The 20,601-nt window shown below is 37.7% G+C and overlaps 1 protein-coding gene across 7 annotated transcripts in view; it reads left to right on the plus strand.

Moving 5' to 3' along the window:
* The window catches only part of GRIA3 (glutamate ionotropic receptor AMPA type subunit 3), a 315,596-nt gene that overhangs the window by 205,228 nt on the left and 89,767 nt on the right, over positions 1 to 20,601 (plus strand). For all 7 annotated transcript variants that reach the window (XR_004262735.1, XM_032258415.1, XM_032258416.1 and 4 more), the window contains 2 exons: positions 13,651 to 13,812; positions 17,292 to 17,459. Coding sequence is in view for 6 of the 7 variants with exons in the window: in XM_032258415.1 (XP_032114306.1) it covers positions 13,651 to 13,812; positions 17,292 to 17,459 (330 nt within the window). In the remaining variant the exon portion in view is untranslated. The remainder of the gene's footprint in view (positions 1 to 13,650; positions 13,813 to 17,291; positions 17,460 to 20,601) is intronic.

Consider the following 20,601-nt stretch of genomic DNA (forward strand, 5'->3'; position numbering starts at 1 on the left):
TCCTGCCCTTGTAGAGAATGTCTCTCCTAATTTCCATATATTTTCTCCTTTCCCCTCTTACTGTTGAGTGTCAGCTCTGCTGTGTTAGTGTCTCTGAAGAAGCTGCAGAGAGAATCAGGCTTTAATATTTGCAATATCATGGACTGTCAGTGTCCACTTGAAGAGTGGAATTTAGCAATAGTTGATATAAAAAGAAAATTCTTTATAAAAAAGGTATCAGAAAAAGAAAGATGACCAAGAGCCAACAAACCCCTGCCTTTGGCTTGACAATTTTCCTTATATCCACCTGTATATTACTCACTTCCCTTCTCTTTTCCCCTTCTACTTCTTTGATATTTACTAATCAGTTCTGCTCTATTAGTTTCTTCAGAGGGTTTAGATAAAAATTCAGCCTTGATCATCTCAACCTTGAGGACTTTTGGTTGCTGTGTCTAAATGCTAGGAACCAGAGTGACAAGCCATAGAACCTGAAGAAATACAATAAGCAAAATGCACACAAATGGAACAGAGGGAGAAGTAGGACCAGGATCCAGCTAACTCTTGCCCTTTAATAACAAGATCTTTCCTTTCACCTCCCTAAACACCTGTTATCTTCTTTGTTTGCCTCACTTCTGTTCTCTTCACCTTGCAAAAGGGGCTGTTAGTGCCTTCTGTCCATATGGCCTGGTAAGCTGTCATAGCCCTCAGTAGGAGCTAGTGGTTTGGAGGCTTTGCCAGCTAGAAAAACAGGTTGTGATGATCTCTCCCTGGTTTAATCTGTGCTGCTGTGGCCACATTTTATCCCACGAGTACAGCCAGGCTAATGCCAATTTGCAGTGTGCCAGAACCCATTCTCAGGTATGTCTGTCATAAAACATTAGTTGACTGAAAAATTTCTAGGGCCTCAGTGATATTGTTGAGGTTGGGTAGAGAGACTAGTGCACTGTATTCCTAAAAGGTATTTCCAAATCACAATGTGTTTACTGGAGATGAAGACACCCAAGTGGAAATTTGTGGGGTGTATACAGCAGGATGAAGTTTCTGGGAGTAAGGGGAGGTAATTCTTGAGGTATATTTGAGGTGAATGCCTCCTTTTAGTTTCTTTGCCAGAAAAAGGGTAGTGAGGGCAAATCTTTAAGGAAAGAGTGGCACACTAAACAACCAGACTGAATTGCTGGCTCTTAGGCCTTAAGGCAGAAAGTGAGATTTGGGGGATCCTTTCTCCTCCTCTTTTGCTAATTCTACACTGCTATTTTAACATGCTATGACTATTAGGTAAACAGGAGTATGAAGCTTATCAAAGTGAGAGATACTGCTTTCTAGTGCGTGCTGTTCCCATTGACCCTGGGGACCGTAATGGTGGCAGAAGTATTTGCAACCCCTTTCTCTCAAGAAACATACCTCTACTTTTTCAGCCCAGGCTTTTAAGATACAGGCCAAGCACAAGAGAGCCCATCCTTTACCCATACCAGCAGGTCAATGGGCAGTTGGTCAATTTTTTAATGTAATATTTGTTAACTGCCAACCGTGGGTAGGCATGGTAAACGAATTAAAGCTATTCATTAAAGATTTTAAATGATACATATTTGTATATGTTTATGGGGTACATGCGATATATTGTCACATGCATAGAATGTGTAATGATCAAATCAGTGAATTTAGGATATCCAACATCTTGAGTATTTATCATTTCTATGTGTTCAGAACATTTCAAGACACCTCTTCTGGCTATTTTGAAATATGCAATACATTGTTGTTAACTATAGTTACCCTAGTCTGCTATTGAACAAGAGAACTTTTCCCTTCTATCTAACTATATGTTTGTACCCATTAACTGTTCTTTCTTCATTTTGTCCCCACTGTAACCCTTCCCAGCCTCTAGGAACTCTCATTCTACTCTCTACCTCCATGAGATCAAAATTTTTAGCTCCCATATATGGGTGAAAATATACATTATTTCCCTTTCTGAGCCTGGTTTATTTCACTTAACATAATGACCTCCAGTTCCGTCCATGTTGCTTCAAATGACATGATTTCATTATTGTTTATGGCCAAATAGTGTTCCATTGTGTGTATATAACACATTTTTTTGAAGGCCATTAAACTTTTTTAGGTTTCTATCTTTTTTTTCAACTTTTATTTTTTGTTCAAGGGTACATGTGCAGGTTTGTTATGTAGGTAAACTTGTATCACACGAGTTTGTTGTATAAATTATTTTGTCACCCAGGAACTAAGCCTAGGACCCAATAGTTATTTATTTTTTCTGATCCTCTTCCTCCTCTCAGCCTCCATCCGCCAATAGGCCCCAGTGTCTGTAGTTCTATTCTGTGTGACCACGTCTTCTCATCATTTCTCTCCCACTTATAAGTGAAAACATGCAGTATTTGGTTTTCTGTTCCTGCGTTAGTTTGCTAACAGCCTCCAGCTCCATACACATTCCTGCAAAAGGCATAATTTTGTTCATTTTATCACTGCATAGTTTTCCATGGTGTCTATGTAGCACATTTTCTTTATCCAGTCTATCATTGATGGGCCTTTAGGTTGATTCCATGTCTTTGCTATTGTGAATAGTGCTGCAATGAACATTCATGTGCATGTGTCTTTATAATAGAACAATTTATATTCCTTTGGGTATTTACCCAGTAATTGGATTGCTGGGTCTAATGGTAGTTCCATTTTTAAGTCTTTGAGAAATTTCCATACTGCTTTCTACAATGGTTGAACTAATGTACACTCCTACCAACAATGTATAAAGTGTTCCCTTTTCGGCTGGGCATGGTGACTCATGCCTATAATCTCAGCACTTTGGGAGACAAAGGCAGGTGGATCACCTGAGGTTGAGAGTTTGAGACGAGCCTGGCCAACATGGTGAAACCTCGTCCCTACGAAAAATACAAAAATTAGCCAGGTGTGGTGGTACATGCCTGTAATCCCAGCTACTTGGGTGGCTAAGGCAGGAGAATCGCTTGAACCAGGGCAGCGGAGGTTGCAGTAAGCTGAGATCATGCCACTGCACTCCAGCCTGGACAACAGGGTGAGACTCTGAAAAAAAAAAAAAAAAGTGTTCTCTTTTCTCTGCAATCTTGTCAGCATGTTATTTTTTGACTTTTTAATAGCCATTCTGACTGGTGTGAGATGGTATTTCACTGTGGTTTTGATTTGCATTTCTTTAATAATCAGTGATGTTGAGGGTTTTTTTTTTTTTTTTTTTTTGGAGCGGGGGTTTCGTTCTTTCCCCAGGCTGGGGTGCAATGGCGCGATGTTGGCTCAACGCAACCTCTGCCTCCTGGGTTCAAGCAATTCTCCTGCCTCAGCCTCCCGAGTAGCTGGGACTACAGGCATGTGCCACCATGCCCAGTTAATTTTTGTATTTTTAGCAAAGACGGGGTTTCACCATGTTGACCGGGATGGTCTCGATCTCTTGACCTCGTGATCCACCTGCCTTGGCCTCCCAAAGTGCTGGGATTATAGGTGTGAGCCACCGAGCCTAGCCTCGATGTTGAGCTTTTTTTCATGTGCTTGTTGGCTCCATGTATGTTTTCTTTTGAAAGGTGTCTGTTCATCTTTCCCCAATGTCCTTTGTCAATTTTTCAATGGGATTGTTTGGGCTTTTTGTGCAAATTTGTTTTAATTGCTTATAGATATTAGATATTAGACCTTTGTCAGATGCATAGCTTACAAATAGTTTCTCCCATTCTGTAGGTTTTCTGTTTATTCTGTTGATAGATTTCTTTGCTGGGCAGAAGCTGTTTAGTTTAATTAAGTCCCATTTGTCAATTTTTGTTTTCTTTGGAATTGCTTTTGGCATCTTCCCCATGAAATCCTTGCCTCTTCCTATGTCCTGAATGGTATTACCTAGGTTGCCTTCCAGGGTGTTTATAGTTTTAGGTTTTACATTTAAGTCCTGAATCCATCTTAAGTTGATTTTTGTATACGGTGAAAGGAAGGGATCAAGTTTCAATCTTCTGCACATGGTTAGCCAGTTCTTCCGGCATCACTTATTGAATAGGGTATCCTTTCATCATTCCTTGTTTTTGCCAGCTTTGTCGAAGATCGGATGGTTGTAGATGTGCAACCTTATTTCTGGATTATCTATCCTGTTCCATTAGTCTATGTACCAGTACCATGCTGTTTTCGTTACTGTATCCCTGTAGTACACTTTGAAGACGAGTAGTGTGATGCCCCCAGCTTTATTCTTTTTGCTTAGGATTGACTTGGCTATTTGGGCTCATTTTTGGTTCCATGGGAGTTTTAAAATAACTTTTATCTAGTTCTGTGAAGAATGTCATTTGTGGTTTGATGGAAATATCATATAGATTCAATAAATTGCTTTGGGCAGTATGGTCATTTTAATGAGATCAATTTTTCCTAACCATGGCCATGGGATGGTTTTCCATTTGTTTGTGTCATCTCTGATTTCTTTGAGCAGTGTTTTGTAATTCTCATAGCAGAGATCTTTCACCTTCCTGGTTAGCTGTATTCCTAGGTATTTTATTTTTTCTGTGGCAATTGTCAATGGGATTGCTTTCCTGATTTGGTTCTTGGCTTGGCTGTTGTTGGTTATACATTTTCTTTATCTACCTCTTCACTGATGAACACTTAGATTGATTCCATATCTTTGCTATTGTTAATAGTGCTGCAATATACATGGGAGTGCAGGTATTCCTTTGATATACTGATTTCCTATGGATAAATGCCCAGTAATGGGATTGCTGGATCATATGGTAGCTCTATTTTTAGTTTTTTGATAATTTTCACACTGTTTTCCATAGTGGCTATATTAATTTACATTCCCACCAACAGTGTACATGTGTTCCCTTTTCTCCTCATCCTTGCCAGCATCTATTTTTTTTTATCTTTTTAATAGTAGCCATTCTAACCAAAGTAAGACACTTTCTTGTGGTTTTAATTTGTATTTCCCAGTTGATTAGTGATGTTGATCATTTTTTCATATACCTGTTACAATTTGTATGTCTTATTTTAAGAAATTTCTATTCATTTTCTTTGCCCACTTTTTAATGGGATTGTTTGTTTTTTTTTACCAAGTTGTTTGAATTCCTTGTATATTCTGGATATTACTCCCTTGTTGGATGAATAGTTCACAAATATTTTCTCCCATTCAACAGGTTGTCTCTTCACTCTGTTGTTTCCTTTGATGTGCAGAAGCTTTTTGGTTTAATATAGTCTCACTTGTCAATTTTTGTTTTTGTTGCCTGTGCTTTTGAAGTCGTAGCTATAAAATCTTTGCCTACACTAATGTCCTAAAGTTTCCCCTGTGTTTTCTTCTAGTAGGTTTATAGTTTCAAATCTTATGTTTAGATCTTTAACCCATCTGGAGTTCATTTTGTATATGATGAGAAATAGTCCAGTTTCATTCTTCTGCATATGGATATCCAGTTTTCCTAGCACCATTTATTGAAGAGCGTGCCCTTTCCCTAATGTATGTCCTCAGAAATTTGATGGAAAATAAGTTGGCTATAAATATGTGGATTTATTTCTGGGTTCACTATTCTGTCCCATTCATCTGTGTATCTGCTTTTATATGAACACTGTGTCATTTTTATTACTATAGCCTTGTGATACATCTTGCAGTCAGGTAGTATGATACCTCCAGCTTTGTTAATATTTTTTTTCCTCAGGGTTGATTTGGCTACTTTGGACTCTTTTTTTATTCCATATGAATTTTAGAATTGTTTTTTCTATTTCTGTGAAATATGGCATTGGTATTTTGACAGGAATTGCATGAAATCAGTAGATTGTTTTGAGCAGTATGGTCATTTTAACAATATTAATTCTTTCAATACATGAGCATGGAATGTCTTTACATCTGTATCCTCTTCAATATCTTTCATCAGAGTTTTCCTTGTAAAGGTCTTTCACCTCCTAGTTTATTCCTAGATATTTCAGTAGCTACTGTAAATGGGACTATCTTCTTGATTTCTCTCTCAGGTAGATGAATATTGGTGTGTAACAACACTACTGATTTCTGTATGTTAATTTTATATCCTGCAATTTTACTACATTTAATGATCAGATCTAAGAATTTCTTGGCGGAGTCTTTAGGTTTGTCTTGATATAAGCTGATGACATATGCAAAGAAGGACAATTTGAGTTGCCCCTTTCCAATTTGTATGTCTTTTTTCCCCCATTTATTTATTTTATTGCATTTTAGGTTTTGGGGTACATGTGAAGAACATGCAAAATTGTTGCATAGGTACACACATGGCAGTGTGATTTGCTGCCTTCCTCCCCATCACCTACATCTGGCATTTCTCCCCTTGCTATCTCTCCCCAGCTCCCCATCCCCCACCGTCCCTCCCCTATTTCCCCCCAACTGACCCCAGTGTGTAGTGCTCCCCCGCCGTGTCCATGTGTTCTCATTGTTCAACACCCACCTATGAGTGAGAACATGCGGTGTTTGATCTTCTGCTCTTCTGTCAGTTTGCTGAGAATGATGGTTTCCAGGTTCATCCATGTCCCTACAAAGGACCCAAACTCATCGTTTTGTATGTCTTTTTTTTCTACCTGATTGTTCTGAGTATGACTTACAGCAATATGCTGAATAGGAGTGATGAAAGAATGCATCCTTGTCTTGTTCCATTTCTTAGAGGAAAGGTTGTTTTCAGCATTTTCCCATTCAGTCTGATTTCAGCTGCGGGTTTGTCATATATGGCCTTTATTATGTTGAGGTACAATCCTTCTATGCCTAGTTTGTTGAGAGTTTTTATTATGAAGGGATATTAACTTTTACCAAATGATTTTTCTGTGTCTATTGAGATGATCATATAGATTTTGTCTTCATTCTGTTGATGCGATGTATTACACTTATTGATTTGCGTATGTTAAACCATTCTTGCATCCCTGGGATAAATCCCACTTGATCATGGTGTATCTTTTGGATATATTGTAGGATTCAAATTGCTAGCATTTTGTTGAGTACTTCTGCATCTATGTTCATCATGGATATTTTCCTGTAGTTTTGTTGTTGTTGTTGTTGTTGTTGTTGTTGTTATTGCATCCCTGTCTGGTTTTGGTGTCAGAGTAATGCTGGCCTCATAGAATTAGCTAGGGAGAATTCCCTCCCCTTAATATTTTTGCAATAGTTGAGGAGAATTGGTATTAGTTCTTCTTTGTGAGTTTGTTAGAATGCGGCAGTGAAGCATCCAGTCCTAGACTTTTCTTTGTTGAGAGACTTTTTATTACTGATTCAATCTCATTACTCATTATTTGTCTGTTCAGGTTTTCAATGTCTTCCTGATTAAATTTTAGTAGGTTGAATGCCTCCAGAAATTTATCAGTTTTTTCAAGGTTTTCCAGTTTGTTATCATCTAGTTGTTCATAACAGTCTCCAATCATCTTTCTTTTTTTCTTTTTTGAGACGGGTCTCACTCTGTCGGGTCTCACTCTGTCACCCAGGCTGGAGTACAGTGGTTCTATCTTGGCTCACTGCAACCTCTGTTTCCCGGGTTCAAACAATTCTCCTGCCTCAGCCTCCTGAGTAGATGGGATTACGGGTGTGAGCTACCACACCAAGCTAATTTTTGTATTTTCAATACAGACAGAGTTTCACCATTTTGGCCAGGCTGGTCTTGAAATCCTGACCTCAAATGATCCACCCATCTTGGCCTCCCAAAGTGTGGGATTACAGGCATGAGCCACCACGCCCAGTGAATTTTCATATTTCTATGGTATCAATTGTAATGTTTCCTTCCTCACTTCTGATTTTATTTATTTAGGTTTTCTCTCTTTTTTGGTTTATCAAGCTAGTGATTTATTGATTTTGTCTTTTGGAAAAAAACTTATTTTATTGGTCTTTCATGTTTTTCTTTAGTAGTCTGTTTCATTTAATTCTACTCTGATCTTTATTATTGCTTTCCTTCTACTAATTTGGGGTTTAGGTTGTTCTTGCTTCTCTAGTTCTCTGAGGTGCATCATTAGATTGTTTAATAATAGAAGTATTATTAAAATAATACTTCTTTTTTTTGATGTTTGCATTTATTTCTATAAATTTCCCTCTTAACATTGCTTTTTCTGTATCCCATGGATTTTGGTATATTGTGTTTCATATTTCATTTGTGTCAAGAATTTTTTAAATTTTCTCCTTAATTTATTTTTTGACCCAATGCTCACTCAGGAGCATGTTGTTTAATTTCCATATATTTGTATAGTTTCCAAAGTTTGTCTTGTTATTGATTTCTAACTAAATTCCATTGTGGTCCAAGAAGATATTTGATATGATTTGGATTTTTAAAAATTCTTTGAGACATGTTGTGTGTCCTAATGTATAATCTGTCCTGGAGAATGTTCCATGTGCTGATGAGAAGAATGTGTATTCTATAGCTGTTGGATGAAATGTTTTATAAATCTCTGTTATGTACATTTGGTCTCAAGTGAAGTTTAAATTCCATGTTTCTTTATTAATCTTCCCTCTAGATGACTTGTCTAATGCTGAGAGTAGGCTGTTGAAGCACCCACCTATTTTTGTACTGGAGTCTATCTCTCTTTCTATTTCTAATAATATTTGTCTTATATATCTTGATGTTTTGGTGTTGGAGGCATATATATTTAAAATTGTTATATAGTATTATTGGATTAATCCCTTCATCGTTATATAATGAACTTCTTTGTCTCTTTTCACTGTTTTTGACTTAAGTCTGTTTTTTTTCCTGACATAAATATAACTACTTCTGCCTGCTTTTGATTTCTGTTTGCCAGAATGTCTTTTTCCATCCCTTTACTTTCAGCCTACATGTGAATTTACATGTGAGGTGAGTTTCTTGTAGACAGCATATAGCTGGATCATTTTTAAAATACATTCAGCCAGTCTACATCTTTTAACTAGAAAGTTTAATCCATTTATATTCAAAGTTATTATTAATATTTGAGGGCTTATTCCTGTCATTTTATTAATTTATTTCTGGTTATTTTGCATATGCTTTGTTTCTTCCTCTCTTGTTGTTTATCATTGGGTTTAATGATTTTCTACAGTGGAAACATTTGATTCCTTTCTCTTCCTCATTTGTGTGTTTTCTCTACCAGTGGGTTTTATACTTTCATGTATTTTCATGGTAGTACTCTCCTTTTTATTTAAGGTGTAAAACTCCCTTAAGTATTTTTTATATGGCTAGCCTAGTAGTGATTAATTCTTTAAGCTTTTGCTTGTCTGGGAAAGACTTTATTTCTCCTTCATTTATGAAAAGCAACTTTCTTTAGTATCCTTGGTTGCCAGTTGTGTTTTTTTTTATTTGTTTGTTTTCCAGAACTTTGAATATATCAGCCCATTCTCTCCTGGCCTATAACATTTCTGCTGAGAAATTCACTGTCAGTCTAATGGGAACCCCCATCAGACGAAGTAACTAGATGCTTTTCTGTTACTATTTTTGGAATTCTCTTTGACTTTTGATAATTTGACTACAATATGCCATGGAGAAACCTTTTAAAAGGTTTAGGGATCTCTGAGCTTCCAATATTTGTATGTCTAAATCTTTTGCTACATCTGGAAAGTTTTCAGCTATTTGTTAAATCTTCTATCCCTTTCATTTTCTCTTCACCTTCTGAGACACTAAAAATAAAAATTACTGGGTCACTTTAAAGTGTCCTGTATGTATAAGGCTTTGTTTATTCTTTTTTATTCTTTTTTCATTTTTGTCTGATTGGGTTATTTCAATAACCTGTCTTCAACTTCTAAAATTCTTTCTTCTGTTCTATCTAGTATAGCATTGAATCTTTCAAATGTATTTTATATTTCATTCAATGAATTATTCAGTTTTAGAATTTGTTTTTCTTTTTATGTTAGCTATCTCTTTGGTAAATTTCTCACTCAGATCCTGCATTGTTTTTCTGATTTCTTTGTATTGTTGTTCTGATTTCTGTGTTCTCTTGTATCTCACTGAGGTTATTTAATATCAGTATTTTTAATTTTTATGGGATTTCATAAATCTTTTTTGATTGGGATCTATTACTGGAGAGGTATTGTATTCCTTTGGAGGCATTGTATTTTTTACTTTTTTGTATTTCTTGTGTCCTTGCATTGATATCTGCACATTTGGTGTAACAGTTACTTCTTCCAATATTTTAAATTGGCTTTTGTAGGGGAGGACTTTTTCCTGAAGATTTATCTATGGTGTTGGCTGGGTAGGACACTTCAGCTTTGATTCTGGGTATGTGCAGTAATGTAGTCTCCATAATGATTTATCTGGCTGTAAACAGCATCAGTAGTATCTGTGATTTCCTTGGTGGTCTAGGGTACAGTTGTTGGTGGAGGCTGTGGTGAAGTTTTTCTGGGGATGGGGACATCAGATGCACCAGTCCTTGGGCCCCAGTAGTAGCAGCAACAGGTCAAGCATACATGTCCATGGGTCTCAGGGAAGTGTAAATGGGCACCAGTGTTAATGGGTCCAGTCAGGCTGATTCTTGGGCCTTCAGGCAGCTTGCTTAGGTACTAGCAGTGGCAGTGGTGGGCCAGATGGGTGGGAGGGTCCTTGGAGCTTTAGGAAGTGGGCATGACATGGGCAATGGTTGTAGCAGAAGCAGCACAATCCTCTGACTCCCAAGTTGTCTGTCCTGGTGATAATGGTGGCTGTAATAGGCTAGGCTAGCCATTCTTGAGTCCTGTAGGTAGCATATGCAGGTGAGTCCTAGCTACGGTGGTAGTGACAGGCTAAGTCAGCCTGTCCTCAGGATCCCAGGAGGAGTGCTAAGGTGCCAATGGTGGTGAATGGGGCAGGGCAATCTACAGGCCCCTGGACAGTACACTGGGAATTGAGGGGAGTGCAGCCAGGCTTTCTGGTGGTGCACATCGGTGCTGGCTATCGTATACAGGGGTGAGGTGATCCCCAGGTCCCCAGTAGAATGCTCAGGATAGGGATGAAGTGGCCGTGCTGCAGCCCTACTGCTGGGGAAGGCAGAGTTGCTTTCAGTGGCAGCAGCCATAAACAGGTAGCTTGGGAGCATATGCTTTGGCCCTAGGTGATATAAGCAGGAGAACCTTTCCTCAAGGCTCTTTTAAACATGTAGTAGGGCTGCTACTGGGAGTGACAAGGTCACTGCCAATGATTCGTGTTTGGTCCTGGCAGCGGCAGCCAACAACAAGGCCCATCCCTGCATTCAAGGTATGTCAATAGGATGGGGTTCCAAGGATGTGGAAATGCAGGGTCTGTTGGGCCTCTGGTCAGGATGTAGCCTGGTGGGGCCTGGGCTCTCAAAATGGCACCCTGCTGTGGCTGCTTAGGACTCTGGGACCCACAGAGCTCCCTCTCTAGAGAAATGCCATTATATAATCTCTAAGCAACTCCTTCAAAGCCCATGTGGGCTGAGGGCTCTACCAGGGCTAGGATTGCAGGAGTACACATTCAGAACATGGACTGCTAGGATCTCTCACTTATCCTTTACCCACACTGGGGCATATCTCCAGGCTTCCAGATGATCCTGGCCAAGCAGGCTTTCTCACTTTTTTCTCATTCCGTGAGTCAGATGTTTCCTGTCACTTATCTATTGAATTCCAGCATTCTGTCTTAGGAAATCTACTGGAAGTGTGATTATCTACTCACTATTTTATTTCTTACTTGTACAGGAGGTGAGTTCTGGATGCCTCTGTTCGGCCATTTTGAAGCTGGTTTAATTAAAGTTTTATCCTCAGCCTTTTATTTGAATATAAGTTTAAGGAGTGAGAATGGAGAGTTGGGTATCAGTTAGGCTTACGCCCCAACAGTAGCCTCTGCTAGACCTTCTACACAAGTGAGGCTCTCTGCTGAATTTATTACAGGGGGTGTAAAATGGGAGAAAACACTGAGTCTTATTTTCTCTCATGAAGAAAGCCTTTGGGAGAAAACTCATCATGACAAATTAATGTTAATTTTTAAAATGTGTTGTGGTTATCAGAATGAAGGAGTGATTCTCAGTGATGCAAATTATTTGACTCTTTGTTCAGTCCTTATTGACTCATACTCGACTTATGAAAGGAAGAGGAAGGGACTGTAAGTAATAACTAAAAAAGTTGTTTCGTTAAAATGTTTTCTAAGGCTGTCTTGTTATCCGTAGTAAAGAAATGTAGGAGGTTCTAACCCTAGAAGTGTTGTTTATGTTTAGTTTGTGAATAAATTCACCAAGCTATAAAGATATGCACACTTCTCTATATAGTTATTACACTTCAATAAAACCTTTTTAGACTGTAAAAAAGAGAAGATACATTAAAGAATTGATACAGATTTGGGTAATACAGGTGTATGCATTTATCAAAACTCATCAAGCACATTTCATTGATGTAAATATTACCTCAAAAACAAAGAAAGGAAAAGAACTGTAAACAAACACTGAATTTTAGTTAATGACCTGTGTGCTGAAATCTTTAAGGGTGAAATATACTAATGTCTCCAAATACTTTGAAATGAACCCCAAAATGAAATGGTTTGATAGATGAATAGAAAAATAATTGTAGAATCTGAGTGTGACTATGTCTGTGTTCACTGTATAATTCTTTCAACTTTTCTGTATCCTTTATCATTGCTATATTAAAATGTTGGAGGGTTCTAAAGAAGGGAGGAAGAGTTCTACCCATCCCTTTGTGAATAGAAATGATGGCTTCAATTCATTGAAGACCCTAACACATTAATAGTAATTATCAGGATATAGTTATCTAGCAAAAGTAGCAGCAATTCCTGGGCTGCCACATGCCCAATAGAGCTGGCAGAGCTCACATGGAGATACTCTTTCACAAGGCTTAGGTGGCAGAGGCACCAAATGGTAGCCAGAGCAAATTAGAAGAAAGTGGTGGATAATATGTGTCCATCACTTTCAGATTCTACAATCTTAGCATCTAAGATTCATTTATTGTCTGGTTGCAGTGGCTCATGCCTGTAATCACAGCACTTTGGGAGGCTGAGGCAGGCGGATCACTTGAGGTCAGGAGTTTGAGGCCAGCCTGCCCAACATGGTGAAACCCCATCTCTAGTAAAAATGCAAAAATTAGCTGGGCATGGTAATCTCAGCCACTAGGGAGGCTGAGGCACAAGAATCACCTGAACCCGGGGTGGGGGCATGGGTGGAGGTTGCAGTGAGCCAAGATTGTGCCACTGCACTCCAGCCTGGGCGACAGAGCAAGACTCTATCTGAAAAAAAAAACAAAAGATTCATTTATGGATACATGTGAGACATACCCTGGGATTTGTACCATCATATACAACCAAGCTGTCAGTTTCACTTATTGGCATTTCTGTAAATCACAAATGTCTAAAGTAGAATCTGAAGCAATCTACTGTGTTTATCGTGTTAGGCTAAAGTAAACTTTGCTATAACACCCATTAGGGTCAAACTTTTCAATATTTTCCAATTACATAAAGCATTGTATTTGTACTCAATGAAGAAAGACTAAAAATATGGGTAAATGAAACAAATCAAAACATTTGCTTGAAGTTGGCACCTACGTTTGTCCATGCAGCAGCCATATTACACAAAGACACAGGAACTAAAATGGAACAATGCATATTTTCTCCATCATGCCTGTAGTTTCAGGGACATAGTGCCCTAACAATTAATTTCATATTCAAGGCTGTCTTGATTGCTAATAAGTGATCCTAAGGAAGAAGCTTTCACATTATCCTTAGCACTCTAACAGATATGGTGAATAAGAATATACAACCTCCCAAAATCATGATCCTTTCAATGTCTTTCCAGGGTTTTACTGATATTTTACTGGAAAGAGTCATGCATGGGGGAGCCAACATTACAGGTTTCCAGATTGTCAACAATGAAAACCCTATGGTTCAGCAGTTCATACAGCGCTGGGTGAGGTTGGATGAAAGGGAATTCCCTGAAGCCAAGAATGCACCACTAAAGGTAATGTTCCATAGCATGTAAAAACCTAAGGCCAGCTTTTCCAGGTATCTCAGTATGGTCTTTATACACTAATTCTCATCTCATGATCAAGTGATCTTTCCTCAGGAGTGATTCAAAGATGCCACAAAAACAACTGCAGGTGATGCTATTGCATTTGAAAATTAAACCCCTGAATAAAGAAGCTGCTGAGAATGAGATCTTTTAAAAGCCAGCATTTGGAAATAAGTTAACTTAATTTTTAATGAGTTTTATTTGTAATATGTTCATAACAATTTACAGTATTACAAGAACCTGAGCCAGGCAAAGGGTGGGGGCCGTGGGAATAGGTAAGGAAGATTGATAGTCTAAAACAGAAAATTAGATTTTACATTATTTATGTGATTGCTTTGTTTTAATAAGTTCCATGAATCTCAGTACACCCAAGTGAATTAGGCTCTAATAAAGAGTGTACATCGCCTATATGTATATTGAATGGAAACATTTTCCTGTCTGCTAAAGTATCTTAGAAAATAATTAGATTACCTAGGTTGCTCATTTTCACAAAATCAAGATAAGAATATTAAAAGCAGAAAGTCATGGTTAAAATGCACATTTTTCATATGTGTTCCCCTATGGCTAGAAATTCTATTATTTAAAAACCAGGAATTAAACATATAAATTAGGGGAAAGTTATTCGTGTGACACAAAGCACCCTCAAAATATATTTTTTAAGTAACTCATTCCCTCAGTGCATTGATTCAAATATGAAACTGACTTTAAATTCTTCCTTCCTGATATAGTGCAAGTATATACCATAGCTGTGATACAAAATGGGGGATCAAAATAGAGTCGAGACCCTTTCTTAAAAAAGGAAAAGGGGGAAAGATCTTCCTCACTGTTTTAAGATACTCATCCTCTCATCCTTCCTCCTTGGCAAGAATAGAATAGGGGATGATAACGGGCCGGGTATGGTGCTGTGCACCTGTAATCCCAGCTACTTGGGTGGCTGAGGCAGGAGAATGGCTTGAACCCATGCAGCAGAGGTTGCAGTGAGCCAAGATCATACCACTGCACTCCAGCCTGGGAGACAGAGCAAGACTCCATAATTAATTAATTAATTAATAAGGGAGAACAGTATGGAACACAGACCAGAACAAAGATAATAGAGATACATTCTGTACCATCTATGCAGCTCCACTTTAAATGTGTTACATCAGAACACAAGTGGAACCTTACTTTATGCAATTGGTGTGTTCTAGAAAAGGTATGAGTTAAACATACTATTTTTCATTCAGTTAAGCCACTTAGCTAGGTAAGTGGTACCCTGTGGTTGTAGTGATTTTGCCTGCCAGGTTTTTCCAAGCTGGTCTTGTTTTAAACCATTCTGTTTTAGGGTCAGATCAAGTGTCCTAATTTGCTTCAGTAAATGTGGTCACAATCCCTATGATGAATCCTTTGTAATAAAAAAAAAAAATTTTTAATGTACTAAACTGATATTTACTGGAAAATAATCCCAACCGAATTAGGCTCAGAATGTACGTTGCCTATATGCATGTTAAATGGAAATGTTTTCTTGCTTGCTAAAGTACCTTTGAAAATAATTAGATTACCTAAGTTGCTCATTTTCATGGAAATCAAGATAAAAATATCGAAAGCATAAAGTCATGGTTAAAATGCAAACCGTATTACATTTAGGTGAGCAAATTTAGATTTTTCATAAAACTGCCAATCCATACTGCTTTACGATCTTTAGATTTACCAGGTAATAAGTAAGAAAGAGAAATTCATTTATTCAATATTTTAGTGGGTGTCTACGATGTGCCAGCCACAGTGTTAGGCAGGAGAAAATGAGTAAGTGTAAGAAGTTCAAAAAGGGTCCTAAAGAGTAGTTGATGCCTGTGCTGAAGTTGTAGAGCCTGTACAAAAGATAAGGAAGCCAATCTCAGCTCTGGACTATTCATTGATAATACCTGGTGGGTATAATGTAAAGCTCTAGAACCTACTAAGAAGAACTGTTCATGTTTATAAGTAAAACCCTTCAAATAACTTTAAAAAATTGAATTTTTAAATAGATGTTACAACTTTCAGATTACTTTTGCTTAGTATTCATCATTATAGAACCTTGCACAATATCAATCAAGCCAAAGCCCACTTTGAAAATTGATGTACATTATTTTTGATTAGGAAATAAAATGGTCTACAGATTTAAAATCCTGATAATTGACTCTATAAATTTACTTTTAGAGCTGCAGGGGGGTATTCTCACATATCGGTAAGCAGAAACTGAATAAACCAAAAATTAAATAGTTCCTTTGGCATGGTTTGGAAAGGACTGCATTAAGATTGCTGACAATTTATGCAGTCAGCTGGAAAGAAAATCACCACCATGTTGGCTTCATGTATTGCAAAGATGGGCAGACACAAAGATTTTTCTTAATGAAAGAACATATGTCACCTATTACAGTCACACTTGATGATTTGCTTCTGAAAGAGAAGTAACATGAGTAAAGTCAGAAAAGTTAATTGATAGTTGTAAAGGCAATACTCTATTCACTCCCGATTGTATTTGGAAAAACTGTACGAGAGAGAGAGAACTCCCCCTGGGACATTTTGCTACCTTTTTTAAATCAACAACATTCTATATTCTACCAGTATTTGTCACCCCTGCAAAACAGGGGCCAGCTTATTTTAACCATAGTTTGTTATGGTAATTCATTTAATGAAAAAGCATCCACCATTTCAAATTGCAGATAATCAAATCCCTTGTATTAAGTGACTGACCTCATCCCCGGTAGAGCATATCAATATATCCAAGGAATAGAAAGTGTTCTTGCCTGCAAGAGGTGGCATCATGAAGCATTGCCTATGAATTGTCAACATTATCAGATTTAAAACTCAATAATAATTGAAATTTTCTGCAATTGAAAAACAGCTTTGGTTTTTGCTACCCCCCAGGAAACAAAAACTGATTTATTGCTGGCCAGAAGTCCTAGCTCGCCAGAAACATGGTCCAGACAGAAATGATTAATGTTCTCCTCCAAATTAATTTCAAGCTGTCTAACTTAGCTATTTCCATTTTCCCCTAAGTAAATACCAGATCTGAATTTTCTATTACAAACAGCAATAACCCAGTCTTGCTTTAGGATATGCTGTTTCCACTCCAGTCTATACATGCCATCCTTTAAGTTCACACATATTTCTTCCTCTATAAAGGACCCAGCCATTTGGTAGTTACTCAATATTTTAAAAAAACAATATTGAAAGCAAGAGAGAGATCGCCTTGAGCTATTTGACTGTAATAATCTTAACACATGCACATATGAGGTAAGAGGTATCATTATAGAATGTATCAAATTCAGGCTTGCCCAGAGAGCTCTCTTAAATAATAGGTGGGTGACTGCATAGAACAATAGGTAGACATGAATGAAAATTATAAGGAACAAGGCAAGTTTTGAGGGTATCATTTATTATGATATCTTGTTTTCATGCATCCATTTCAGTATACCTCTGCATTGACACACGACGCAATACTGGTCATAGCAGAAGCTTTCCGCTATCTGAGGAGGCAGCGAGTGGATGTGTCCCGGAGAGGAAGTGCTGGAGACTGCTTAGCAAATCCTGCTGTGCCCTGGAGTCAAGGAATTGATATTGAGAGAGCTCTGAAAATGGTAAAGACCGTAACGGGTTATTGGGGTGGAAGAAACTTATAGAAGACATAAAAAAGATGAGACCTTAATCGTGAGAGAAGACATACTAAAAGGAATAGGATCAGATTATGTAGAATCTCAGAGTATGCAAAGAGAATAAGTGTAGCCATTTACTCATCAAAATCTAGAAATCTGAAAATTAGGTGTCCTTTCTTGAAGCTTAAAATAATGATAAATTTAGGGCAAATTAATATTTGGTTACGTGCTATACTGTGGCTAGTAAATGAAACTTAGTATTCTCAAAAGTTATGGATTAAATATGTAAATAGCTTCAAAAAATTCAAACCTTTCAAACATATGACATTCCTTAGGGAGATTAGGATGTTTTATAAGATGCTTGTAACTTCAAGATGGACATTACAAAGGACAGCATCCTCTGGCTCATCAGACAAATGATTAACCTGAACAGGCTGTGAAACTTAGCCAGTGTGATAGTATTTCTGTTGTCAAAAAGAACACTCATGGTATTCTACAGGATGAAATGCAGGAACATGATACATTTCTAGGCCTACTTAAGAAGCTTTTGCCCAATGCTGCAAAGAAAAAGCCTAAAGAAAAGTAAAAGGAATCAATGGATAGACAGTCAAATAGGTCACTTGTTTTTAGTATTTGCTGGGTAGATCATTTAAGGCTTCAAGCAATGTCATTTGAACAGATTTCATTATTTATACCAGAAGTAGCATCACCCATTCATTGCAGTTTTCCAAGCAAAAGCTCTGTCCTGAATATTTTGCTTCATGCCACATGCGCCTGCATGTATTAAAATGAGCTTTCAAGAGTACAAGAATCTCTTATTTCTGCTTATTTAATCATCCTGATGTTTGGGACATCCAAATCAACAAAGAGATGGGCAAAGATAGGATAATTCTGTGTGCATCCCAGCAAGAAAGAACTTGTAACGGCCTCATAACATACATCATTTTGTGTAGTTGGCTCTCTTACTGATGCCTTAAATTTGCCAAGTTGGAAGCATTCAGTCAAAAGGGGTTAGTAGCCCTTGTGTCTCTCTTCAAGAAAGAGATATGACTCATTCTCCCATCATGCAGATTTTTATGTCATTATGTCAGTTCCTTAACAAATGCCTTAAGTGTAGTTTTATGGAGGTAGCACTGTACAATTTTGAAGAGCAGTTAATTAAATTCAACCTTCATAGCAGTTACAAGATTTGTAATGTCAGGTGAAACATAATGATGAGTGAAATATAAAACTCCCTCAGAGTGAATCAAAAGGAGTTTTCATCAACAAAACCTCAAGGGGCAAGAGCCAGCATCTCCAATTGACTCCCTATTCATGACACAAATAACTACCTTCCCAAATAGAAAACTGGCTATCAGAATGAAAGACAAGATACCAGTTGGGCTAGGAAAAAAAATTAGATTGATCACTCTGCTGCACAGAAAAGTTTCTACCTGTCTAACTCACTGACAAAGTTTAAGTTATAAGCCAGGTAACCTTCCTCCCCAGGCCCTAATGACCAGACACTCAACCAAAACGATGTATTACCTCCTTCTATAGGCCAACCTCTGTTGCTCCAGGGAGGCTGGAAGGCATCAATTTTTTCCAAAAGTAGACAGCGCCTCAGTAAAACTGCTCTACTCAGAGGGACTGCAAGGGAGACTAATCTGAAGTACTAAATGTTTTACTACATTAAAAGAAATCCCATTTTATTTGAGTTAATTAAAAATGAGATTGCATAATGTAAAGCATCCTTCATTGTGACTAGCACATAGTTGTTTCTCAATAAATTATTCTCTTCCTTCAAAAGAAATCCAGCAATCAAAATCATTGCCTGGCAGAGGCTCCTAAGGGGCCTATTTTAATGAATAAATAAGCACACCATTCATTCAGTAAATATTTATTGAGCACCTATGACTATGTATCAGGCTCCATATTAGTATGCAAGCATGAAATAAGATGAGGAGTGCTCACATTTAAATTATTAATATGTAAACAAATGCTTTAAAATATCTTAAAGCCACTTACAGATTGGGTAATCATTCTTCTCACAATCTGCAAATAATGCAAAGATCAGCCTCAGCACAGCCTACTGACATATCTGTCACAGATTCTAAGTCATTGAGACTTGTTCAATCAACATTTATTGAGGACCTGCTCTATCCCAGGTGCAATATTAGTTGCTGAGAACAGGCAAAAAAAGGTCTCTCATCTTGAAATGCTCCTAATCCAGTAGGAAAGCCAGAAATACATAGGTTATAAAAATTATGTCTAAGTCTTGCACAGAATCCTATGAATTAAAGAAGGGATCCCAGATGGGATACTGGGAAACTGTCACTAACATTCAATACTGGACCACATTCTTAAAAATAGATTTCTCTGGTAGTCCGATTCTACTTCTGGTCACCAAATATTCAAATCATGGGGTCTGGAATCTGTTAGATCATGCCTTGACTATTTTCCAATTCATAGATCATATTCATAGGCTGGGTCTTCAGAAATACACAACTCTTAATGAAACTTAAAGCCCTTGCTATTTTCACTAATGAAGGCTTTCCTTAATAAGTTCCTATTGCCCTCGTCTCTGCCATGCCTAACTCTTGTCTTAGAATTCAATGCTCAAAATAGAGTGTAAAGAGCCCTTAGTGCTCACATTACATATCAGTCCCATCCCACTGGATAAGTAATTTCTATCTCGACAAAGCTTCTTTTCTCTAACCAGAAGTGTGATGTCACCTTCTCTGCAAGCCTAAGCTAACAATAGTACTTAGGTTTGTTGGATCAGCTGGACAATCATCTTGTTTTCAGTTCATCGCACTGGAGCACTTCCCTTTCAACAGGGATTCCACAGTCTCCTACTGGTGGTGAACATGCCCCTTTCCCTTTAAAAAATGCTCCCTAATATTTGACAACATGTTTTCTTTATGCAACACAAACCCACTGCCACCTCTGACTTGTTTGACACCTTGTCGTTTTCTGTAAGTAAAGAAAAACAATTCCATTCTTTCACATTAGGAAAATGAGATGTATTCTTTCTCTTTGAAGCAGTCTTTGACCTTTACTTGCCAGACAAGTAATGCAAGTAGTTAATAATAATGACTTATATTTGTAGAGGGTATTTCAACCAGTGTCCCTGCACTGTAAAATA

This window comes from Sapajus apella, unplaced genomic scaffold, assembly GCF_009761245.1.
Source record: "Sapajus apella isolate SASKATOON/1434 unplaced genomic scaffold, GSC_monkey_1.0 scaffold102, whole genome shotgun sequence".
Classification (NCBI taxonomy): Eukaryota; Metazoa; Chordata; class Mammalia; order Primates; family Cebidae; genus Sapajus; species Sapajus apella.